Raw genomic sequence first — 26,922 nt, 5'->3', positions numbered from 1 at the left:
ACAACACAACACTTGCAAGAGCGAGTGTGTGCAAAGTAAACAAATAATGTTCAACTTACCAGGCTCGTGAACGGAGCCCCTAAAACAATCTGGACGCCAACTAGGCATCCCGTCGTCTGCTCAACGAATTTCCTCGTCGTCAGCATTCATCTTATAGTACAAATCACATTTCTTCTGCACACTGAGTTGTTCACCGGCATGACTTTCAACTCGTCTGACAGATGTCGCTCTGAAACTTGAAAAGTCTATGGAAAACTCCGAGATATTCCGAACGCTTCTTTCGATGTCAGAGATCTCGGGTCGGTACAAGTTTTAGCCATGCTATACAAGCTTCTTTCAACAGAAGTCCCTTCTTTACCATACATCTGCTCTTCCATTACTTTTGTGTTTTACCGTAGTAACATTTACTCCAAACATACACATGTAGAAAGTAAAGGATCTGTTGCACTGGCTAAGCCAAAGAAACATTAAAAAAAATCAGTTAATGCATTTTGAATAATAAACAAAAATAATTCTCATTTCAAAAATCATCAGTTCTAACAAGGACCTATCTGGTTTCTATTCAGTTTCTCAATTTCCTGAAAGCCCTACTGAAAGTACTTACGTCTCTGTCAGAAGTGAATTATATATTGTAAAAGAATCCGAAGTATCAGTCATTTCATGATGTTGGTTCACACATCTCCTTTTATTTATCTGCAAAAATATTAATTTACAATATCATGTTTACTCCTCTGGCCAGGCTTCAATGATGGCGAATTCTTATTTTATTAACTTCACACTATTTAACACATTTTTAGCAACTGTAGTTCAATTATGCACTTGACGGGTTTCCGGTATTCAATCAACTATTAATTAAAACTGAGTGCTAACATGTATCATATATCCGTTATATCATGCGTCCCATCTATCATCGCCACACGGTCACAAACAGCCGCCGTCGCCGCCACCACACACACCACCGGCCACCACCACTACCACCAAGACGAACACCACCACTACCATAAAACCACCCCATCACCCTTTGAGCTGACCATGTACAACTGTTCTATCTTTTCTCAAGCTCTTTTATATCTTTCCTTCATCTCAAATCAAATTATAAGCAAATGTGAACAAATAATAAATTAAATTCAAAATGGAACTTGCCACTTTTACCGCATTAATATTATTATTATTTATATAAAGATATAAGTTTTATTGGATGCTTCCTCTCTATTTGTATCTTTTACAGCATGAACATATCTTGTTCAATTAATGAAATCCTGTTTTATGTGTGTTTTATTTGTTATGTCGATCGTAAAAGCTCACCAAACGTGCCTGTGTTTATCTTTGTAATCATATCGACGTTAAACAAAATTTATTTGAAATTTACTTGACCACCACTACGTACACCACCACCAACACCACCACTACGTACACCACAACCACCACTACGTACACCACAATCAACACCACCACTACGTACACCACCATCAACACAACCACTATGTACACCACCATCAACACCACCACTACGTATACCACCATCAACACCACCACTACGTAAACCACCATTAACACCACCACTACGTACACCACCATCAACACCACCACTACGTATACCACCATCAACACCACCACTACGTACACCCCCATCAACACCACCACTACGTACACCACCATCAACACCACCACTACGTACACCACCAACACCAACACCACTACGTACAACACCATCAACACCACCACTACGTATACAACCACCAACACCACCACCAACACCACCACTACGTACACCACCAACAACACCACCACTACGTACACCACCACCACCACCTCCACCACTACTAACACCACCACTACGTACACCACCATCAACACCACCACTATGTACACCACCATCAACACCACCACTACGTATACCACCATCAACACCACTACTACGTAAACCACCCCCACCTCCACTACGTACACCCCCATCAACACCACCACTACGTACACCACCACCAACACCACCACTACGTACACCACCACCACCACCACTACGTACACCACTATCAACACCACCACTACGTACACCACCACCAACACCACCACTACGTATACCACCATCAACACCACTACTACGTAAACCACCACCACCTCCACTACGTACACCCCCATCAACACCACCACTACGTACACCACCATCAACACCACCACTACGTACACCACCACTACGTACACCACCACCAACATACACCACCACCAAACCACCACCACCACTACGTACACCACAATCAACACCACCACTACGTACACCACCATCAACACCACCACTACGTACACCACCACCAACACTACCATCAACCCCACCACTACGTACACCACTACGTACTCCACCATCAACACCACCACTACGTACACCACCACTACGTACACCACCACCAACACCACCACTACGTACACTACCATCAACCCCACCACTACGTACACCCCCACCACCACCACTACGTACACCACAATCAACACAACCACTACGTACACCACCACCACCTCCTCCACCACTCCGTACACCACCACCACCACCACCAGCACTACGTACACCACCACCACCACTACCTCCACCAACATCACCTCCACCACTACGTACACCACCACTACGTACACTACCATCAACACCACCACTACGTACACCAACATCAACACCACCACTACGTACACCACCACCACCACCTCCAGCACTACGTCCACCACCACCAACACCTCCACCACTACGTACCCCACCACCACCACCTCCACCACTACGTACGCCACCACTACGTACACTACCATCAACACCACCCCTACGTACACCAACATCAACACCACCACTACGAACACCACCACCAACACCTCCACCACTACGTACACCCCCACCAACACCACCACTACGTACACCACCATCACCACCACCACTACGTACACCACCACCAACACAACCACTACGTACACCACCACCACCACCTCCGCCACTACGTACACCACCACCAACACCTCCACCACTCCGTACACCACCACCACCACCTCCACCACTGCGTACCCCACCACCACCACCACCACTACGTACACCACTATCAACACCACCACTACGTACACCACCACCACCACCTCCGTACACAACCACCACAACCTCCACCACTACGTACACCACCACCACTACGTACACCACCACCAACCCCACCACTCCGTACACCACCATCAACACAACCACTACGTACACCACCACCACCACTACCTCCACCACTACGTACACCACCACTACGTACACTACCATCAACACCACCCCTACGTACACCAACATCAACACCACCACTACGAACACCACCACCAACACCACCACTACGTACCCCACCACCCCCACCTCCACTACGTACACCACCACCACCACCACCTCCACTACGTACACCACCACCACTTACACCACCACTACGTACACCACTATCAATACCACCACTACGTACACCACCACCAACACAACCACTACGTACACCACCACCACCACTACGTACACCACAATCAACACCACCACTACGTACACCACCATCAACACAACCACTATGTACACCACCATCAACACCACCACTACGTACACAACCACCACCACCTCCACCACTACTTCCACCACCACCAACACCACCACTACGTACATCACCATTAACACCACCACTACGTACACCACCACCACCACCTCCACCACCACGTCCACCACCACCACCACCACCACTACGTACACCACTATCAACACCACCACTACGTACACCACCACCACAACCTCCACCACTACGTACACCACCACCACAACCTCCACCACTACGTACACCACCACCACAACCTCCACCACTACGTACACCACCACCACCACCCCCACCACTACGTACACCACCACCAACACCACAACTACGTACACCAACACCAACACCACCACTACGTACACCACCATTAACACCACCACTACGTACACCACCACCACCCCCTCCACCACTACGTACACCACCCCCACCACCACCACTACGTACACCACCATCACCACCACCACTACGAACACCACCACCAACACCACCACTACGTACATCACCATTAACACCACCACTACGTACACCACCACCACAACCTCCACCACTACGTACACCACCACCACCCCCACCACTACGTACACCACCACCAACACCTCCACCACCACCACCACCTCCACCACTACGTACACCACCACCTCCACTACGTACATCACCACCAACACCACCACTACGTACACCACCACCAACACCACCACTCCGTACACCACCATCAACACAACCACTACGTACACCACCACCACCACCTCCGTACACAACCACCACAACCTCCACCACTACGTACACCACCACCACCACCACCACTACGTACACCACCATCAACACCACCACTACGTACACCACCCAAACATATTTCATCATAAATAACAAATTTCTGTGAATGGACTGATAGGGTGGCGTAGTGGATAATGCACTCGTCTTTCATCAGGGTGGCAGGGGTTCCTTGACCGGACAGGAGAAGGTATTGGGTCTCCTGCCCGACCACGTGGGGGAACCTGTTGCTGTTAAAGAAATAAAGTTTATAAATCATCTGTGTCTATAAGTTGCGTGTAGTGTTTGGTGTTTTTTTGTTTGTTTGACGTCCTATTAACAGCTAAGGTAATTTAAGGCCTCCGTGTGTGTTGTGCAAGCATGCATGCGTGTATGTGTGCTGGAGACAGGGTACGTTGGTGTTGTTGCCTGCTTGTGATAGCGCGGATCTGATGCCGACTTTATAGTGCTGTCTCACTGAAATACCATGCCGATGACAACCAGTACAGCATTCCGCCCAGTCACACTATACTGACAACGGGTGAACCAGTTGTTGTAATTCCCTTAAATGCTGAACGTTAAGTAGGGAATTAAAACTATCATTTTGATGGACTTTGGGACAGAACCCATTGCCTTCCTCGCCTGGGCGAACGTTCAACATGAAAGCCAAAAGTGAGGTATNCAGCAGGTGTATTGTTCGATCCTCTACCTGCAGGAGTGGCGTGTAATGTAACCAAACGTATCATTGCCATTTGCCATATGGCAATAATATAATAACCGCGTTTATGGATGATAATTTAGATAATTATTATTTGAACATCTTACTTTTTTTCTGACCAGTATTATATTGTGGCTAATAAAAGGAACATCGGGGATTGGTGTGCGTTTTTTATTCAGGAAGTATGACAGAAAACTATTAGATTTGGATTTTTTTTGTAGTGTATCACCCAAAGAAATTATTGTAGACATTATATTTTGATGAAATCTGAACCTGTTGTAGATATTTTCTTTATATTGTATTAAAAATGGTCCATGCAATTTGTTATTTTAGACACTATGGTCGTTTTTCTTTCTCGTAGCGCCAAATATTGAAGAAAAAAATGTCGAGAAATCGTATAAAAATAAACTTGACTTTTTAATGTAACATAGTATCTAGTTTTGTTTAAGATTTATTTAAAACAAGAGGTCGCTTCTCCTTTTTGTACTGATTTTTTTTCTCTCGTGAAATATGGCTTAAATCTAATCAACATCGACAATATATCAACTGTGAAACAAAAGTTACCTTTCTTAAATAAACAATTACCAAATCTTATCTTAAAGACGGAGTATGAATAACGGGATATTTAGAGCTAAAAGATTTGTTCTAATCTTTAATCTTAAAAAAAATAAACCCGTTACGTGTTATTGATTCTAAATCCGCACAATATCATCATTTTATGGAATTGACGGCTATTTTTCGTTACAACGTTTGAGTAAATTATCTATGCATTTGTATATTTTAAATCCATAACTACATGAAAATAGTTAAGGATATTTTTGACGCTATATCAAAAACGAGACAAATTAGACTTCACACGTGATCAATCGTCCTTAAAAATATGTTTTAAGGAGAAATAGAAAATAGGACATCTGATAAGTGTTAATAACGCAAATTATGTGAACAACAAACATTCACGTACAGCTGTATACTCCAATAATTTCCCGGACAGATTGTACCAAGGAGTCAATTTAATGGTTATAACCGTTATACTGTTTATCACTATGTACTGTTTATCACTATGTCATCAATGTAACGGACACACTCTATCTAAAGCGCCGCTACCAAACAGTTTTTAGGACAAACACCTCGAGACACAGAACAGAACTTTTATTTAATATTTCCGTTTTATAATTACCTACATCCTTTCGCAAAATATCACGTGACTACTGTCTGTACATTTATCAATAATCTGAATAGGTTTCTGGTACTTAGACGCGTATGCGTGAGAAAATATACGACTCTTTATCAAAGTTCAAACTTCATGTTGTCATAGATTCAGAGGGTAACTTAGCTTTACCGACCACTGTACAAACCGGACACTTCACTAAACCAGATTCACAATTACACTTAAAGACAACCACCTATCTACGAAACATCAGATACAAAATAATATAATATGTTAACTGAATATAAATTCATGGAACCGACACTTTATAAATAGGAACAATCATTTATACTTGTGTCTGTGTAACAAACAGTAGCAAATTACATGTACATGTAAAAGCTTATTTGTTCCCTACAAATAGATGTACGTTTTTATTTTGTGTTTCGGATCAAATAGTATGTTCTCCAATTATAATACGAGTTTTCCTTCGGATGATATATATCGCTATGGAGAAGTTGAAATTAATGAGGAGTTTAGAAGTTGGATTTACTCTTTGTATTACTTTGCTACTTGCAATACATGTCATACTACGAAACTGCCCTATTTATAAAACAGAATCCTGTCGACTCCGAACCAAACCTGGACTTTTGGTATCAGTGCACGAGTACACGGATCTCCTCTCCAGCCTACACGTGGTATTAATTTTTCTTTTCTTTTCATGTTTAAGTCAGTTTATATATATATAAGTTATTGCCAACGTACAAAAATAGAATAACAAAAACTTTAATTTATCTCATCGTTCGCGTCATTTTTCATGTAGAAATGCAAGACATGGGCCTGTTCGTTTATGCGGAACAAACGGTTTGACCGTTTATGAATGTAACAATTTCGGGTATAAATACTGTCGGACCTGCAAATGTTTATGCAGGCATTGCAAGGCTTTGATAAGGCTTGCCTGAAAGCAGCATCATAATACTAGGTCCGACCTTATTTAATCAAACGAAAACGGCCCTGGACTCACAAGCGTTAACGAGTTGCCTCCCTTCTCATAAACTAATTATCATAGTGAACCACTGCCGCAATGCATTTCAACATCCCGAACACATTTAAATGTCTCTTTGAGTTTTCTTTTCTTCCTTCCTACATATCGTTACTTACTCATATCACTTGTAATAAATGAGATATATAATACTGTATATAAGAACGATTTTTTCTTTGATTTCAGTTTACAATAGTAATGGTGTTTTTTTTTGTGTACAACGAAATTAATGTAAGTCCAAAACAAAATGGGAAATTTCATTAAATGACAAAATAATGGCACGGAAAGCATTCGACTGTAAAACACTCACAGAATTTACAGTTTTTATCCAATTTGTAACTTATCACAAGAAGTTTGAACAGAATATCAACCGCTGACGTAAATATAGGAAATGAAGGAATATATATATTTCAGTATGTAAACCCGTTTGACAAATGGGGATTTCCCCCCTGATTGAATGAAGACGGATTGGCCAGGATCTCACAATTAAGTATCACTTGGCCTCTACACATCTCTGAATATCTATATATGAACGTGTCGATACTATGTCTCAGTGTTGGGTTTGAATTTTAAACGGAGCTTAGTCATACATATTTAGGATATTACTCTGTCAGGAAGGAAGTATCACATGTCCCCGTCTTAAATCTCAGGTAATACGGTACACAAGACAAGTCTTAATGTTCCTCAGAGATTTTTGAAGAAATTCAAAGATCGTTAAACTATTAAACATGGGTGCGAATAGCATCTAAACAACTTAATAAAATATTAGTACTTTAGTTACAGAAACATCAACTAACAGTTACCTTGTTTTAGGGAGGGGTTCGGAGCAGTAGATATAGACACAAAGACAGAAATGGATGCATTTGGAACGTGGAAAGCGATTGAAACAAGACGATGAAGACGAAAGTGGTAGAAATGATAGATAAATACTAGCAGGAACACAAGGGAACATACAGAACAGGTAAGTAGAATGTTGAGCAGTCAGGAGAAATAATAGTCTACCAGATGACAAAACTTATATCAGTGAGAAATGTCACACAAGGAAGAAGGGAAACAACTGACCACAGAGTAAGAATAAGTTACAGATGAGCACTTCAGAGAAATCCTTCACAGACTTCAACCAGAAGAGAAATTTCACTCCCAGGTCTTATGTGCGTCATGTTTTATGCAAAACATTGACCTACACGAGTTTACGAGTTGCCTCCCTTCTCACAAACAACTTATCGCAGTGACCTGATAGTATTTTATGCGATTCAATATCATGTCAGTTTTCTTCCAGGCGTATTAAATGTCATCGTAGTGTTCTCTTTTACTTTGCTACATATCATTATTTTTATTCGCTTGAAAAAAAAAGAATGAAGTACATAATACACGATGTATTGTATAAAAATATGCTATTTCAAAATAAGAATGATTGTATTATTCAACCTTTTTTTTTCTTCTCGATTGTGCACAATGAAATTAATATAAGAACCGCACGCCAATCCTAAACAAAACGTGAAATTTTATCATATAACCAAATGATGCAATGGAAAACATTTTACTAAAACATTCAAATCAATGACTTTTTAAATCCGATTTGTAACTGATAGCAACAAGATTTGAAAGATTATAAACAACTGACGTATATATTAGCACATAAAGGAGATTTATTTCAGCATGTACAATCTTTTAACAAATGGTGATTTTTTTTCCAATTAAATAAAGACGGCTTGCCCATGATCTTGTATCACTTGGCATTTTAACATCATTGGATATCTATGTATTAATGCGGGATACTATACATAAGTGTTGGGTTTGAGTTTCACATGGAGCTTAGTCATACATATTTAGAATATTTACAAACTCTTTCAGCAAGGTAATTTCGCACGTCCCCGTATTATAATTAACTAAGATAATACAGTACACAAGACAATTCTTAATGCCTATAATGTTTGTTTATGGGAATCCTCAAGAAATCGAAAGATCTTCATAAACACGTGTGCGGGTAGCATCTAAAACATACTGATCAAATATCAGTATCTACGCTACAGAAACATGACCAAACAGTTACACTGTTTTGGGGACGGGTTCAGAGCAAAGACATTGACACAAAGAAAATAAATGACTGCATTTTGAACGTGGAAATTCAAACAAGATGACGAAGAAGAAAGTATAAGGATATTAAAAGCGAACGGTTGAAGCAAAGATAGATAACAGCAGGTATAAGAAAATACGTACCAAGTTAACTACACTATTGAACATAGAAAAAAAGGACGCAACCACCCGAAGCAGCAAACAAGGAACCATCTACAAAATAACACTTTATAGGAAAATGTCATACAAGGGACAGTTCACCAGCCAAGGACAAGGAAAAGTGACAACTGACCACAGAGAAAGAACAAGTTATTAGGTGAGACGATTAGAGAGCTGACACCCAGGTGACTCTGGCATCTGATCCAGAAAGAAGGCATCTGAACAATCGACAACTCAAAGATCAGGAAAGCCCCTGGTGAAGGCAATTCCAGTTCCAGGGCCACTTCTATTTACGCCATTTCGGGAAGAAGAAATATAGCTACAGAACGAATGAAAGGATTAATTTGAAAAAATGTACGAGGGTTCACTGTCTGACTGCAACAACTGGTGAAGGATAGCGTTATTATCTTTGTCCCGTAAAATCACGAGAAACCATTGTTAGCTGGATGGGAGGTGACAATCGAAATTTCCTTAAAGTATGAAGATGCTCTGATAAGATTTTCTGTCTACGGAACATCAGCAGACAGTGCTCAGAATGGCAAAGTAGCTTTTCATCAACTTCACCGATAGATAAGTATCATATATATTGCAAGGAGAGTGTAGCAAAGCTACAAATTATGCTGGCAAAAATGCAATGATTTTAAAGAGAATGCTATTGAAAGGTTTAAGGAGAACATTGCACTGATGAAACTTGTCACACAGTTAAAGGTATAATGCGAACATACCATAGGAAGACAGAGAACAGGTTAAATGACTGCTCGGCGATTGGTAGTCTATCTTCTGTTAAGTGCTTATAACTTTTTGAAGATATCTTCTTTATTCACGACATATTTGAAATTGACGAGGAGAATAGATGGATCAATTAATGGAAGAACTAGGCAATCTGTGATTGCACCGCAAAATGTTGGAAACCGCATTAAATTTCGCTATCAAAAAAGTTATTGCAGAAGATTTTGCCGGAAATATGGTTAACAGTTATACGGTCGTCATCACAACAGATGAACGGGAAGTAGATTTCTGTGTCTGACATGATAATAGATATTGGCACTTTATCTTCGACCGCTGGTGACGGACATCATGGCTGACGTCACATGGGCTAGTGTCTTCTCGACTTTAAGATTGTGTCCATATTTGTAGACACTACATAGCTTATTTACTTTGCGGATGTCACCGTGAAACAGAATGCATATATCGGACGTGACACATAAGAAGTTCACAGATTCTACAAATACCAGCGCTTTAAGACAAAGGAGATAACTAAGAAACAAACCCATTCGGTATTCCTAATTGTATTTGACAGATATGCTCGAGAAATAGAGGTTTCAGAAACAGAATGAATCTGTATCCTTTAAGTATTTTATTTTATTTCATTTTAATCAATAAATATACATGTATATTATTCATTACTTATAATGACATTTTCTGTGTTTGTTAGTTGTTAAACGTGTTATAATAATGATTGATCACAACAGCCTCATATCAATTGAGAAAAGAAATGGGCCTTTACGAAGTTAACACTTTCACCCCTATGTAACTTTAGTAGACTCTACCATGCATTGACCTGGATAATTCTATTTTGGTCTACAGTGGTGAAAGGGTTAAATTGTGACTATGTATACTTTACTGTAAACAGAAGCGTCCAAGGTATACAGATCTGAACACTAGCACAGCATCTAGCAAAAACAAGAGAAAACGACGAAAGCATGGGACCATTAGGTTCATCAGCGAGATAGAAGATTACCAAACTAACTAAAGGAAAATATAAAAGCAGGCAGAGCAATTAAGAAATTGTTTAAAAATACACAAAATATGAATTTTACATACAAGGTATAAATAGGACAATTTTCTCCTCCATGAAATGTTTAATAATTTGGGTCGGTTTTGATGTTTGGTTTGGTTTAGTATTGTTTAACGTGCTATCAACAGCTATGGTCAATTAAGGACGGCCTCTCTTGTGTGCAAGATGCATGGGTGTAGTGTATGCGTGTGTGTTTTGGGAGGCTGCGATATGTTCGTGTGTATCTCATTGTGATTGCGCGGAACTGATGCCGACTTTATAGTGCTACTTCACTGAAACATACTGCCGAAGACACCCAGCAGGACACCCCACCCGGTCACATTATAGTGAGAACGGGCGAACCAGTCATACAGACTCTGGTATGTCTCGGCCAGGGGACATAACCCAAAGCCTCCGTCACAGTGGCGAACGCTCAACTAAAGTCCAAAAGTGAGGCATTGTCAAGGTAGAAGAAACATGTTCAGAAAGAAGAGAAAAGATAAGATCCCGAATTTAGTCGCCTCTTTACGATCATGCAATGGGGGCAGCAGGTACAATTATTACTCGATGTAGGTATATATACAAACTCAATATACTTTACCCCAAAAACAATTGTAACGAAAATAATTGATATATTAAATGTTGTCTACTAGGGTTGTAAACTGTCGGTAATATACCTAACCCGAGTTAGCCTTGACACCAGACAAAGACCTTTGGACAGATAATGTCGAAATGTCTAAGTCTGGTGTAAGTTTACTATAATCACACTTTTGGGTCATGTAATCCCTTATGATCACGTGATCTATATTTGTAGGCGGATTACTGAGACACTCTCTTAGTATGTCGGTAAGCAGTGCATGTACGTTGACACGAATGATAGAACTTACGTATTTATTTAAAAAATAACATGACCATCCATGTATTATTTAAACTGTGTCAAAAGATATGTCTACAAGGGCTACTATGTTGTTTTTCTTTTATGATTTATAATCAATCAATCAATCAATCAATCAATCAATCAATCAATCAATCAAGTGATCAGTCGTAGGATTGTTGAATTTTATGATAAACCAGCATCTAGAATGTCAGGTAATTGTTTATTTTAAATTGATAGTCTTAATCATTTTTAAATAATATAAAACAATTAAAGCTGAGATTGTATGCAATATTTGTATGCCTATGAATAAAGGAATGCCATTAATTTGGGAAGCTTCCCTTGAGTGTAGGAATGCAGAAATACTTTTTCAGCGAATGATTAGATAATTCACAACAGATGTCACGTCTATGTCCAATAATTGTCCTCCCCGGTAGAAGTACCACATAAACTTCACTTTTAGTGTCTTAATAGTTAAAAAAACCATAATCGTCCTTTCATCAGGACTTGTATTCAATTAATAACTGATCCATAGCAGTGATTTGCTTTTCGTCAGTTTTAACTGTCTCTTTATACATTGTTAAAGATACGAGAGTAGACGTAGGCTTTTAAAATTGTATGAAAGTATTCAAAATATTTAAAAATCAATACGTCATTTCATATATGTAGTTGTTATTGGATCCTATTTTGGTGTTAAATTTCAAAAATCAATGTATTAGGTCCTTTATCATGATGCATGACAAGGCATACCTTTATGGTAAAATTACGTCAAATTATTTCCACTACAGGTGTGAAGTGTACATCAAGAAAGCTTATCGCTGATGTGAAAGTCTTGGGTAAGTGTGCACTAGCAGATGGCTTATGGTTCGATGGTCGTTAGAAATCTTCTCCTTTTATCCAGAGAGAGAGAGAAATACATTACAATCACACAATAACAGACTGTATATCACATAATTTGTCAAAAATATAGGTATTTATGGCAAACTGTTCACATGAAAAGAAAAGAAAAAGTATATCTACAATCCAGTCGTTAAATGTCACCGAATAAAATACCATTGCGTAACTTATATTAACACTGCTACAGTCTACACAGGAAGTCTGTTTTTACAGTGCATACGTACTGTACTACGGGGATACTGTAAGAAGGAAGCGTTACGTGACTATGAGCTTTACTGACCAAAATAACCACACATCGTCATGTCAAACTCAATGCTATAGCTAGGGATTAAAGCTTATATCATAGACCTAAATTAACGGGACCTTTACTTTAGGTCTCTGCTTATATACACTAACACGACACTACAAATACCCCATATATATTTAAACATGGTCTGACGTCAAACAGATATGAAATGGTGTCTCGCTGACATATTCTAATACACAAGTCTCTGATATCTGATCCCAGTAACCCCTACCACTGGTAATAATACTTTACATGGGAGTGGTCGGTATTCAGAATAGTAACGACATGCTAAATATATTACTTACATGTTACTTCAATACTTCGTCTTTTCAAAGACACAAATTCAAAAGGTAGAGGGACTTCCACAAAGGTTCATCTCATTTCACAGAGATTGATTCAGAGGGAAGACTTAAAATAAGAGCAATTAAATGCATCGCTGCTTCAGTATATAAGAATAAAAGTGGAACTTAATGAAACCGAGAGGTACCAAAGTAAACAAAAGACACCATGAACCATACCAAATGTTGTAGGCAAAGAATAGTTGTTCGAAAGAACCCTCTTGCAACGAACTTGGTACCCGTCATGATGTCTTGGTATCTGCTGACAAATCTGGGGTAATTATCGGTCACTGAAATTCTTAATATGAACATTATATATACAAACATTGTTTCATTCTAGTTTGTATGTCTCTGTCTGCAGTAGTAGTAGTAGTAGTAGTAGTAGTAGACCAGTTATGGTATGTGTTTTAGAATAAGGCGCCATTGTATGAATTAACAGAGTAAAACATAATACCCTAAACAATAGTACATTACAGGAAATAGCCATCTCTGCACGCAAGGTAACGAGTTCGTGTAGAAGTAATCGCATCGTTCGTGTCATTGCTCAAGTAAACATAAATATTTGAAAACAATCCACCCGGATAACTATGTCGGTGGTATATGTAAAGGAGAATGGACTGGTCGCTTGCTAGGTTGTTGTACATACTTTAGCGCTAATTGAAGTTCCTTATGTAGTGTTCTCTAGTATTTTGAGTGCGCTAATTCTTCAATGAGCTAATCTGTTGAAACTCGATAATAATACGCTATAATTTGAGCACGCTAAAATGAGTACTTCTATAGTAATTAACACGTCTTACGCAATCAGATTAATTACTTGGGAGATTATTTTATATAAATATATGCTGCAAACTTGTTATTTTATTTCCTTATTTTCTTTTGTATCTCATATAATATGAACTAATGTGGAATACCTGCTATTTTCATCAAATTCAGGACATCTTGAATCTGTTTGTAAGGGCGGGGAGATAAACTCGGCATCGTTCAAATGGTCACGGACAATACCTGTAATCTGGTCTCATGAATCGGTAACTATGTAAACCATTATGTTTTAGTGTACACTATGATACAGGACTTAGGACAATGTAACCAGATAAATGAACGCGGACCCCCTTCTCCACACGTAGCTCTGAAACCATTCATGTTTATTGGGATTAGCCTGGACACACTGTGAAGCACAGACGACATAATAGACAATATAAGGTTAAGATCTTTATCATACCAGTGGTGTATAAAAGTACATGCTCACCGTAGTAGAACGCTGAAATAGGTAATCCGCGACACACTTAGAAGTACGCAGTCACAGAAATTACACCACATGTAGTTTTGTGTTCCATAAACAAATTTACCATTTTCCATGGCTAAACATTACACAAATATAGAAAAAAAACTGCCTGTAAGATTTTCTGGTCATATTTTGTAATTGTAATATGCATCTACATTAATAAAGATGTTAAGAAATTACAGCTGCATCAAATTGTTCAAAAGATATCTTCAACTGAAATTTTATGATTTGATAACATAAAAAAAATCTATATTGTATCGTTGAACATTCCCAATAAATTACTGTAGAATATTCATGAGTTACATAACAAATACATGTATAAACGTGAGGTGTTTGATCATCACACCGAATAGGTATCGCTTGTAAAATCTAGAGGTCATTGTAACCAGTAATCGTGTCTAGGTATAAAATGGGACGATTCCTGGGGTACACACGTACGCAATCATTTGAAAACGCGTGTCTACCTAGAGTTAAAGCTGGCATTGTATAAGTACATGTATATAGACGTGTTAATAGTGAACATTGGTAGGTAAAATACTATTTCACAGTGACGGATGCATTAAACTCGGATTGAACGCTACCCGGAAAATATAATATTATTCCAACAATACCGGTGTGCCCACATTAGGTATTATACACAATACACGCCCGGCGTGTAGCAGTATTGGGCTGAACAGCTGAACAAGATACACGCAAGGAACTGTTTGTCACGGACAGCAGGAGGAACGCCTTACAGGGGATAATTACTGTTCTCCAACACGTGGGGATGTGATTATCCTGACTACCCGTCTGTGAACTTTGCTTCTGCTTACTGTTTAGATAACAGGGATATCTAGAAAGTATAAAACATCTCAAGGATGGAGAAGACACAACAATTGAACCGGAACAGATATTGGTATATCATCTCCCATCACCCTTACCACTGACAGAAATGAATTGAAACGTTTCATGCTTAACAACATACAAATGCAGATTGTAAAGACAAAATGTGTTTATACCCAACTGTCGTGGAACTTGTGAATATCGAAGAGGATATACAGGTGTCAGTGTGAATGAACATAGACAGTGTAGAACCATTTGAAGAAGGCCTGCAACAGAAGGAGATATTGTTATACTCACAGAGCGAAAGCCAGACCTTAAATTTATACAAAATGGGATTTAAGGAGAAATTAAAATCCGAGTTCTCGATCTCTAATATAATGATGACACACCCGGAACCACACCTTTTTGTGACGATGCAGGTTGGTCTATTATCAATTTTAGGACTTTTAAATGTTTAAATTAAGTCTATGTTATCATGTCTATTGAAGCCACTTTTTGGAAATTACACAATCTTGAAATCACTTAACCACTTTAGCTGACGCGTCCCAGGAAAGGTCAGGACACATTGAAATACACAAATTAATTTTAATATTTTTATATTCTGAAAATATTCTCTTTGAAACACCACCTTCTTTGTAAGTTACATTCGAAGAGGCAGCATGCATATTTTAACAAGTCATACCTACAAGACCTATTCATTCCTTACATTACGTATTTCTCTCAGACGACTCGGAGAAGGTAATTACTTGTGGTATGACTTTGATCCTCTGATGGATATAGATTACGTAATCGCCTAAAAGCTTGTCTACACGACAAGTGCAAAAGACAGTGCATAGTAATGTCTAAACCTTAAAAGATCGATATTGATTCAAATGATCTTACCGTTCTAATTATATTTCGACAAAATACCAATTAAAAATCATGATATTGGTTTTTAAAATACTTTTGTTACATGTATATACACTTTATGAAGAGTCATTGGTGTCAATGATTTTGATACGTACACTTATATACACTCAATAATGATATATACACCAACCGGTACCGGTGCCAACAAAATTATATGGATTACGAACTATTCCATCCGCGTATACTTATACGTACATGTTTAACATGCTATCTGAAGCAAAAAATCTTTTATTCAATTTCTTTTTTCAGATAATCTCAATATTTAATCGTACATTTGTATGCAAATATAATATAATTAGTTCCATTAGATGTTAACTAAAACGCGCACTATTGTTGACAAAAAAAATCACTGCTCTAGACTTCTTTGGCTTCTTGGTAATATTTAAGCTTGATGTAAATCTACAGACAACGACGTGTTGAAATAAGAGGCAACTTCTATTCGCTTTTCTCCTTTTTTTCTCGTGCTAGTATAACACATATATGGCTAACATAGGAAAAGCATCATTAACTTTAACAGCTGTTTTAACGATCGTTAAGTGGATGATAAACATAATCACTTAGCAAACAACGAGTCGAATTGAACATGTATTCATTTATCTTTTTTGAAATTATTCCAGAATAAGTCGATAAGTTGATGAAATAGTGACACTATCATTGTACCTAAGTATGAATACCTGTACCCACAGACAATACACATAACTAAGTTCGTGCTGTGTTGTTGAGCTGATGAGATGAACATCTCACCTTGTGTATTGAATCACAATGTAATATACAGATAGACCCGTCCATATTTAATAACGAATTCACGATGTGGTCCAACCATTTTGATCGCGTTAAACCAATATACGTTTTTCGGAAATAACTAACTCTATTTTTGCGTGTTATTGTAAAATAACATACCTGTATTTGTTATATTGAATACGTATATCATTCATCGAGTGATTACAAGCATTGGTTATTAATAAAATCAAAAACTGCTAATGCTATGTCCAAACAGCAAATTTCATACCAAATTTATGAACCCGCATAACTCGAGTACTCGGATAATTCGAAGTTTTTTAACGACCCCGTCGACTTCGAGATAACGAGATTCGACTGAAATTAGTACATATATAATGTCAAACCTTTTTGCTTTGTTTGGTAAGCAATTATGGTAGATCACGGTACATGTAGAATATAGATACTTGCTGTAGATAAGAGCACGTTTAAAGTAACCCTGTAGACAATGATTTAGATACACAATGTACCGTGTTTGTTGATCATAAGGCCCACTGACAGATTGTATGGTCACTTTAAGATCAACTGAGTAATAAATCATATTTAAATATCCAAATTAAACATAGGTATCGAAATATGTAATTAGAATGCACTGTTACAGAAGAAATTTAGCTTTGACTGTTAAAAGGCATTTAGGCTGATACCCCCATATAAATGGTTTACCGACATGATGACATTTCAGTCAGATTTTAACCAAACTTAATGCTACGAAATTACACATCATATAAACAATTAATGATATATACCTGGGCCATGCGGAAATGAATGTCTTTTCTACTTAGCTATTGATAGGCATATCTTCCTTAAATATACATACATGAAAAAAGGAATTCTTTAGTACTCATCCTATACTTGAATAGCTAGGTTATATATCCTAGCTAGTACCTATTATTAGTGATTGGTTATAATCTTTATTAGTAGACAATAAAATTGTGACAGTTTATTTAATTACCTATGCACAATTGTTTTGTGAGATTTGCTTGATAAATGTTTCGCTTTTTTGGTATCATGTCGCACTGGTGCCATCATTTCCTTTTGTCTTTTGAACTCAAATGAAACAGAAACAGCAATTCAAATCTATCGGAAGTTGCTATTATCTATTCCGCGTGTTCTAAGACAAAACAATATTTTCATTAAGTAAAAACATGCATTGTACAATATCTGTTAATACTCAGTCACGAAGGGTTACTACTAGACTAAGATTGTCACAATATTCTTTCTATTTTACAAAGCCGCACTTAGAAGTGCTCCACTCCAAAGGTCTATATGTAAGTGTGCATTTTGATCGACATTTGAATACCTTGTCAACAAAGTTCTGCTAATTCTTTAATCACATCTTCTATCGTTGTCCAGAAAAATGGGAAACTACGCCATCCTTCCCGAATTCGTGTCTAGTTCTTTTGGTAGTTTGATTGATGTATGAGGTGCTCATTAAACTGATACATTAGTTTTTTTCTGTATCAGATTAAAAATCGATGTTTGCTCTGAAACTCATGCAATTTCTCAAATAACTGAAGCCAACTTTATTTTCATTGAAAGTTTCAGTGTGTATAGAAGACAGTTAACATATTGAATAATAGATATAAAATATCTTATCCAGCTTTCAGAATCTACCACTATTCCACTGCGTCTAATGTCATTGAGATCAAGATCCCTTTTCTGCTTTTTCCTTCTGGAACATTCAAGGGTCTTCATGTCAATCTTTTCTTCATCCATATTTTGTACTAGTTTGAGCGATTTTGAGTTCGAATTACGGGTTAAATAACAGTCTGGCAACGTTGTTGCAAAATATGAAAACAATCGCTGAGTGGGCCAAAAATGGACCCCACCTTTCAAATGTTGTCCTTTTAGTTGCAGTTGTGGTATGCTGTTTTCAATTTTACCTGTAAACTGTAAAAGAAGTAAATACATAAATCAACAAGTCAATGAACTCTACTGTTTAACTATACACTGCCATAACAATGAAAACAATCTCTGTATTGTTAATATTAATTATGTCAATAGTCTATTCAATTGAAGTTATTCAAAAAGGAGAGAAATCATTTATTTGATTACGTATCTTCTACAAAATGTGGACCACCATGTACTCGATAAAAACAATTAAAACCTCTACTTATGCTATTTTAGCATAACAAACAACATATTTCAACATATATCCGACTAGCCTTGTCTTGTGGGAGAGTTATTTTTATCAGGTGTTACCCAGCGTCATTGAGAGTAAACTATTCATGTCTGTCTTGTTTATGACCCGTAGAGTATTGTCATTTTATAGGATATAAACTGAAAGTAAAAACGTGATGAAAGCATAAAAAGTTTTATTTCTGCAACAGGCGACAAGAATTTACAGTGTATTAACATATACATAACACATTAAATTATATTTTCTTAGTAACTCTGTACTTTATATAACATGTTATACTGTGTAGAAATTGCAAACTCATCGTCCTGTCGCGATCGCTAACCCTGAGAATGTCTATATTTAAACGACAATGTTCCAAGTTGGCGACCGTAGATGTAATTATAGCATGTATAACATACCTATGGTAACATTGTAAGTCTATAGCAAACGATTGTCGCCTTCCTGACCTCTCCCACAGTGTCTATTTCAAAGCCACGTAACACAACAAATGTGATAACTTTGATAAGGCAACAATATCCTTTATATTTTTTTCAGATAAACCTAGCATTTTTCTCATTGTTAAAGATTTCTGTCATTCAATAACTGTAACACGGGGGTTAAACATGGGTCAACAAATTATCACATACATTTTTCTATCTTTTATTTTAATGTAGAATCACGAAACGATTACATTAACACATATACGTACATGTTCACTGTCACACATTCATTTGCATATCTATTAACTCTATTCCCAGGACACTCACGCATGCAACAAAAAATGACCCTACTCATATTTAAGGATGTATATTCACTTATGGTTACCACAGTGACCTTTATACATACTCCTCTACGAGATGTAATTAAACATATCTGACCAATGAAGTGTCTACCATTGCTTTCTATATTAAGAAAATAATTGTTGTGATGTCTCCCCAATTTCTGTTGTTGTCTTTTATTTTTATTTTTCTGTCTCCTAAGCTCTTTTTTATTGTTTTGGTATCTCCTGTGTTTCTATTGTTGTCGTTCCTTTTGTTTTGACGTCCCCTCATACGCGCCTGTCTTCTCCAGACTGAGATAGGCAGGAAACCAATACTCATCATAGATGGAAGGGTCTTGAGGTTTTGACATCTCCTCGGATGCATTCGCTGCCTTTCCTTTTGTTGGATGTTCCATTTGTTGTCTTCTTTCCAACTATGAGTTTTAGTTTTGTCATTGGTCTTTTTTGTTTCGTATCATTTCATTAGTGTGTATTTGGAGAATATCGTATAAAATGTTACCCTACAAATGTTTATAAAATTAAAGTACAGTAAGATTTAATTGACCAGCATAATATTAACCTACACGAATATTTCCTATTTTCTAGTGTGGTCCAGTGCATCTGTATCCGATTTGGTCAATGCTTTGGTCAGCGTATCATCTGGCGTGGATTATACTGGACATGTACTTCGCCGCTACGGATGAGCAAGACGATGGTCACTACTTTAAATTTTTGACCAACTGGGGCTACCTGTTCCTGGTCAGTTACCAGTGGCTGGATACTGCGGCTTCCGTCTACATTCATCTCCGTCGTAAGGAGCTCATCAAAGGTCAGTGGACAGTAACATACGTAAATTCACACGATTATTGGCTTTGGTATATCCTGCTTAATGAGTCCCTAAGTTTCTGACATTTTAAATGAGATGCGTAGGCATTCGTATAAAACAAATATATGTGACCAGTGAATCAAAACACAACGTCATCAATGATATCGTATGAAAGTTACCTTGCTTGGTCTAATATTTGTAAGCTGTAGTAGTCGTAAAGATGTTTTTTGTTCAATTTAAATATATTTCTTGCCCGCCATTAGAGTCGACTTCCATCAGAATTTGAATATGGTTGAATGGGTGTTGGGTGCGGGTAGGGGGTGGGGTGGGGTTGGGGGAACTGTATGTTATACACAGCTTACATAACTGTCAATAAAGAAAGATAAACTTCAATAATGGTTTTGTCGAACAAACTCATCAACTGTTTGCAGTATAAGATTAACGTAAGCAAAAATAAGCTTAGAAACAGTGGACCATTTTGTCGGATATCACAGTGTGTTGATAAAGCAGAGTTAAAGACAGGTAATCTGTCTTTTTAGACTCTGAAATCATGTCGGTTTTCATTGAGTATGTCCATAAACATATAAGTGACGGTAAAGTTAGATTTTATCGAAAACTTCCCTCATGGCTATATGTAGTATGATGGAAATCAGTATCAGACATAACGGTAGATGTATCTTTCATTTGAAATCCATACTAAAATTTCTTGAAAATCAAAATACTTATTGCAGACATGAACACTATTTAGACGCCAAACATTGTCCCTGGCAGGTGCAGAAATGTTGTGACACACATCGTGCTGAATAATAGATATATGGATTAACACATTAACAGCAGTAACAGCGGGCGTTTGACTTTTATGTTTTGCAACTTCAGCACATTTATCATCAGTAGATCTATTACTCTACATGAATATTTAATCTACCGATACATTTACTCGTTCACTGGGTTAGTGTACCTGTACGAGTTTATCTGGTGCAGCAGGTACACAAAGTGGAATAACAAATATGTTGATCAAGGTCATTGTATGTACAATTCTTTAATGACGTTAGCAACAGGGAATATTTGTGCCATCTGCATAGAATCAAAACCTCTGTAAAACATTTCAATGCAAAGAATATAATAGATGCTAGTAAACAGTGATGACAATGATGACATTTTAGTTTCGAAAATATAAGGTATGAATATTTTAGTTTTTTGGCTAGATCTGTTCGCATTGATATTGTAAGGTAAGAAATGTGACTTCACAAGAAATATTTGCTTTTAGATAGTAAGAAATTAGTGCTGCTTTACAAGAACTGATCTCTAAAGGTTGTTAGGTATGCGGTGTTACTTGGTTAGAATTGTCGGGTAGTAAGGTAGCTTTACAAGAAATATTAGCTGTAAATGTAAGATATGTAGAGTTACTAAGCATGAAAGGTTCTCTGTGACATTGAAAGGTTGATAGTGTTACTTTGAAATGTTCTTTGTGTGATTTTATGGTAGCTAGGGCTGTTTTATCGCTGTAAATGTAGGGTATGTAGTGTTACTTGACTAGAAATATTCTCTGTGATGTTGTCAGGTATGTTATTGTGCTTGGAAATGATTCCTGTTGAATTGTAACGTATTCTTATTCTTCTGGACTATAAATGCTCTCTGGATTAGACAGTTAGGGTTGCTTGCCCAGAAATGTTGGCTGTAACACTGTTAAGCCCCTAATTACAGAATCAAGAAGACACCAACATCGAATAAGCCCATGTGTTGTTATTGAAACACTTTAGTAGACACGTGGCGACACTCGCCAAGTTTCCTTAACCTAATCATGGCAATTAATGATCAATACTCTCGGGTATAGCTAAGCCAATCCGTCAAAGCAATACATATTTATCGATTGTTTAAAAAAATTATCAATTTATTAGAAAGTGTAGCCACAAGTTTAAACTGTTAACATGTGTTTAAGTTATCTCCTTTATATATTCGACTTTCAAAATGTCATGGCTGTTATGAATACATGTATTCCTATTAACCGTTTAAAAATCTACATCAATTGTTTAAGCAAAACGAAATGTAAGCGTAAGTTAGCCCATGTTTTCCTTAAGACACATCACACCTATTTTTGATATCAGAATGGAAGTTTGATAAACACGTTTGAAAGGCTTTTATAATAGGAAAGTGTTTATGCTTATGTTTAAAGCTGAATTGTATCACATTACAGGCGGCCAAGACTCCATGCCATGGTATTTGAAGGTCATCTGGGTTCTATATAACATCGCCAACTCTCTTGCCCTCATTATCGTCCTTTTGTACTGGATGCTGATTGGTTCATGTAAGTATGTTGGCTTATATTCTTTCACCAGGACGGACACGGGTTCGACTCCCTTGTGGAAAGGGGTAGATCCACCTGTCCGTCCTCAAGTATCTTCTCTACGATCTCCGGTTAACTATCATATGGACAACCCATGCGCGCTTCCTTCTGGGGAAACAAAAATGATTAATTTGAATTCATATGCTTGTTTCATAATTGTTGTATAAATAAAAGTGTTGTATTTATGTTGGCATAATTACATTATATTTTCTTTTAATAAAATATCGTATATAATTTCCGATTTGTATTTTACTAAACTCCTCGCGGTCCTCAAGCGGATGTGACATGACTTCTGAAGCAGCTTGCTTATAATATGTATTAAATGTTTAGTCTACCTGAAATCTAGTTTGTAGTTGTATTCAAATGGTGTGCTTTAACTACATAATTTGTTCATTATACAGTAGTTTAAAAACAATGCTCTCGATCAGATTATAAAGATGATGTTGTTGATTTCAGCTTTACATCCTAAAAGCATCAGTAAGCATGCCTTGAATGGCATGTGTGTTCTTTTCAACATTTGCTTTACTGCCACGCCCATCCGAGTATGGCACTTCTATCAGCCTGTCCTGGTCTGTTTCGTCTACGCCATCTTTTCTATCATCTACCAACAAGCAGGCGGAGGTCTCATATATGACATGTTAGATTGGGATAAACCTGGAGCCACAATTGGTCTTGTACTTCCACTCCTGGTTGTGGGGATGCCACTAGCGCACTTGTGCTTTTTTGGGATTTATAAGGCAAGGACAGACATTGCCAAACAGTGTTGTACAGGTATCGTATCTACAGTTAAACCTGTGGAAGAGGACGTAGAGTCTACCAAGGAGGAGGTGACAGACTGTTCCAAGGAGGAGGTGACAGACTGTTCCAAGAAGGACGTGCCGACATTATTGACGGTCGACGATCTCACCAAAGACCACCAGACCTTTAGCCTGCGGCTTACACCGGGAACAACTCAGAGGTCAATAAATGTGTCGATGACACCATCGCCAACACTTGGCTTTGTTAACGCTGGGTCAGAACTTGACCCATAGACACACCAATGTATATAACCTGAAAATGTCGCTTTTATGTTAAATTTCATTTATATTTTCGTTGAAATAAAAATAAAAAATGGGTAAATATTAACTTGTCTTCAATTATCATTTTATAGAAAATTTGTATACAAAGTCCATTTCTATATATCTGCCTCTGAGTCTGGTCCGGGTCTTCATTTTCGAATTCTATAAGAATTCACCTACACATTGTATACTGTATGGCGTTCCAGTAGATATTTTTCGGAATGTTAAGTAATAGACCAATGTTCAGGATGAATCAAACCTAGGGTTAAATTGTTCTTTGTGTATCAGTCATATGTATCAATTCCTTTGAAACATGTTCTTATCTAGGCCGCTAGGGTGAACATTAAGGCCAGGTGACCCTGTCATAGAATGATATGTATACAATCACCAACATTAAAACACGGACTTAATCAACCATGAACGTGTGGACGGAAAATTTACTTTGGTGTTATAGAACAATGTATAAGGTTAAAATTATAATACATGATACAAAAATTATTGTAATGAGAATATGTGTGTTCAATACATTACTCCGATAGTTCCACGTTTACGTTTTTCACTCTCTTTTGCCAAATCTTACTCAAAAAGGATTTTTCTTTTAATGTTTCATTGAAGTTTAACCTTAAGCGCCTGTCACATCTAGCCGATTTGGGTCGCCAGAGCTAAATCGGAGTACAAATTTGGCGATTTTCCGGGATCGGTATTAATACGGCAGCGAAACGGTATCACATCGCTAAGAACGGTAGTACATCGTCAGGACATCAGCGAAAAAAATAGCAACGCCGGACAGGTGACGGTAGAATGTTTTGAATATGCTCCGTAGCGCTGCCGGAGCGAGCAACGGGACTACAACGGCAGTACATCGGCAATACTCCGGTATGGATTCGTTGAGCACCGGAAGTGCCCCGCAATGGATCGTCGGCTCTCCGGTCGCCTCAATGTGTACAGTACTGGTACCGATGTGATACCGTACTACCGAACACCACCAAAGTAGTACTGATGCGCCGCCGATGTACCAACGATGTAATACCGTAACTCTACGTTCAATTATTTAGTTTCATAGTCAAGATTCGAAAAAAGTAACCTCCTACAAAACGAATATATTTCTAATGCCGAAGAGATTATATCAGTAATTACATCCTGTTCTACGTCTAAAGGTGATATGACAGAAGGATACAGTATGCTTCGTGCTCTTTTTGTCATAGCAATTCTATTTGTGGAGTTTTATTGCCGAACATTTTTATTTTACTTGGTCATTTGCATTTCCATCCAGTGTAACTAGATAACACGAAACACTCAAAACGAAAAATTAAGTTGTTAAACTTAATAAAATCCTTCGAACCAAATTAATGCAATACAAATTATCATGAAAATTACTTTTCTATATTTAACAAATTCAATTATGCAAAAAACATATGTATTCTTAGTCTGCTAATAGCTTATCATCATGTCGTGTAAACATTTTAAATGATCAAAAGAATAATGGGGAATAGACCGATGATAATGTATTTTCTAATGCCTTCCATTGAGATATTTGAAATTCCAAGAACCTGGTGTCGCATAGTTTAAATTGCATACTTATCATGATAATTGAACGCAGTGGAGTGGACGGAACAGATTTTGCCGAATGAAAATAAGAAGTTACCATGATAAAAAACACCCTAGCAAAGCTTTTTAAATTTTACATCAACAAGACACAGTATTGCAAGAAATCCAGAGTCTGACCAGAAAAAGTACCTTATCATAATTGTATTTAAAGACTTTTAACGAAAGTTCATCCCACTATACGTAAGTATAACAACTATGGAAAATGAAGTAACAATGATAATGATAATATACAATATCAGATAAAGCGCTCTATCTAGCTAACATAAGCCACCCTAAAGCGCTTTGGAGCGAAGTGAAACAGTAATGAAATTATACTCCGGAAAAACACTGGTATCAAAATGAACAAAGGGCCACCAGTCTTAAATTTGTTTTGCACATAACATTCCGCCATCGAAAGAGGTGCTCGCATACATGATATGATAACAGAATATTTGGGATACGCCCTGGAAAAAGTGACAACTGATGAACAAAGGGACATAATTCTATATATATAGTGGGACACGAATCCCCTTTTCAGTACGCGTTATTCAGTCAACCCAAGAGGTACTCGCATAAATAATTGAGTAATTATAGTTCACGAGGCATTTAATATACTTTTGCAATACGGACATAGAGCACACCTGTAGTATCGGTGGGGGCTAAAATTACGAGAGAAAAACAATCTTAAATACCAAATCAAATTTTAGAAACAAGGTGATAACAAACAAGTTCAAAAACTAATATCAAATCTGATATAAAATTACAATAAAAGGAACAGCAAGACAAGTCATCATTGATAAACAAAACA

At 37.6% G+C, this 26,922-nt stretch overlaps 4 protein-coding genes across 6 annotated transcripts in view; 1 reads left to right on the top strand and 3 right to left on the bottom strand.

Annotated features, from left to right (window-relative positions):
- Window positions 1–217, bottom strand: part of LOC110457795 (glutamate receptor-interacting protein 1-like) — a 48,324-nt gene extending 48,107 nt beyond the window's left edge. For all 3 annotated transcript variants that reach the window (XM_021509202.1, XM_021509230.1, XM_021509223.1), the window contains exon 1: window positions 60–217. In XM_021509202.1, the coding sequence (XP_021364877.1) occupies window positions 60–108 (49 nt within the window). In that variant the 5' untranslated portion in view covers window positions 109–217. The remainder of the gene's footprint in view (window positions 1–59) is intronic.
- A 1,137-nt stretch (window positions 218–1,354) lies between these two features.
- Window positions 1,355–3,271, bottom strand: LOC110458110 (glycine-rich cell wall structural protein 1-like). Its single transcript, XM_021509691.1, has 3 exons — window positions 2,974–3,271; window positions 2,561–2,801; window positions 1,355–1,697 (listed from the first exon to the last, which is right to left on the bottom strand). Exons 1-3 carry the CDS (start codon window positions 3,269–3,271, stop codon window positions 1,355–1,357), a joined length of 882 nt encoding a protein of 293 aa, XP_021365366.1.
- Window positions 3,272–3,412: 141 nt separating this feature from the next.
- On the bottom strand, window positions 3,413–4,388 carry LOC110458104 (putative uncharacterized protein DDB_G0287183). Its single transcript, XM_021509678.1, has 2 exons — window positions 4,166–4,388; window positions 3,413–3,837 (listed from the first exon to the last, which is right to left on the bottom strand). Exons 1-2 carry the CDS (start codon window positions 4,386–4,388, stop codon window positions 3,413–3,415), a joined length of 648 nt encoding a protein of 215 aa, XP_021365353.1.
- A 10,923-nt stretch (window positions 4,389–15,311) lies between these two features.
- On the top strand, window positions 15,312–24,579 carry LOC110457699 (protein rolling stone-like). The gene is made up of 4 exons (XM_021509068.1): window positions 15,312–16,153; window positions 20,906–21,128; window positions 23,320–23,430; window positions 23,926–24,579. The coding sequence occupies exons 1-4, from the start codon at window positions 15,965–15,967 to the stop codon at window positions 24,498–24,500; spliced, it is 1,098 nt and encodes a 365-aa protein (XP_021364743.1). The 5' UTR covers window positions 15,312–15,964; the 3' UTR covers window positions 24,501–24,579.
- Window positions 24,580–26,922: the final 2,343 nt, after the last annotated feature.

This window comes from Mizuhopecten yessoensis, unplaced genomic scaffold, assembly GCF_002113885.1.
Source record: "Mizuhopecten yessoensis strain PY_sf001 unplaced genomic scaffold, ASM211388v2 scaffold1171, whole genome shotgun sequence".
Lineage (NCBI taxonomy): Eukaryota > Metazoa > Mollusca > Bivalvia > Pectinida > Pectinidae > Mizuhopecten > Mizuhopecten yessoensis.
This window is presented reverse-complemented; position numbering and strand designations above follow the sequence as displayed.

What these genes read in the sequence shown, in the direction of transcription:
- LOC110457699 (XM_021509068.1), top strand. Translation starts at nt 15,965, where the DNA reads ATGAACATAGACAGTGTAGAACCATTTGAAGAAGGCCTGCAACAGAAG. An exon ending in TCGTAAGGAGCTCATCAAAG is followed by an intron (nt 21,129 to 23,319) that starts GTCAGTGGACAG and finishes ATCACATTACAG; the next exon opens with GCGGCCAAGACTCCATGCCA. An exon ending in CTGGATGCTGATTGGTTCAT is followed by an intron (nt 23,431 to 23,925) that starts GTAAGTATGTTG and finishes TGTTGATTTCAG; the next exon opens with CTTTACATCCTAAAAGCATC.
- LOC110458104 (XM_021509678.1), bottom strand. Translation starts at nt 4,388, where the DNA reads ATGGTGGTGTACGTAGTGGTGGTGGTGGTGGTGGTGTACGTAGTGGTG. An exon ending in AGGTGGTGGTGGTGGTGGAG is followed by an intron (nt 3,838 to 4,165) that starts GTGTTGGTGGTG and finishes TGGTGTACGTAG; the next exon opens with TGGTGGAGGTTGTGGTGGTG.
- LOC110458110 (XM_021509691.1), bottom strand. Translation starts at nt 3,271, where the DNA reads ATGGTAGTGTACGTAGTGGTGGTGTACGTAGTGGTGGAGGTAGTGGTG. An exon ending in AGGTGTTGGTGGTGGTGTAC is followed by an intron (nt 2,802 to 2,973) that starts GTAGTGGCGGAG and finishes TGGTGTACGTAG; the next exon opens with GGGTGGTGTTGATGGTAGTG. An exon ending in GAGGTAGTGGTGGTGGTGGT is followed by an intron (nt 1,698 to 2,560) that starts GTACGTAGTGCT and finishes TGTTGTACGTAG; the next exon opens with TGGTGTTGGTGTTGGTGGTG.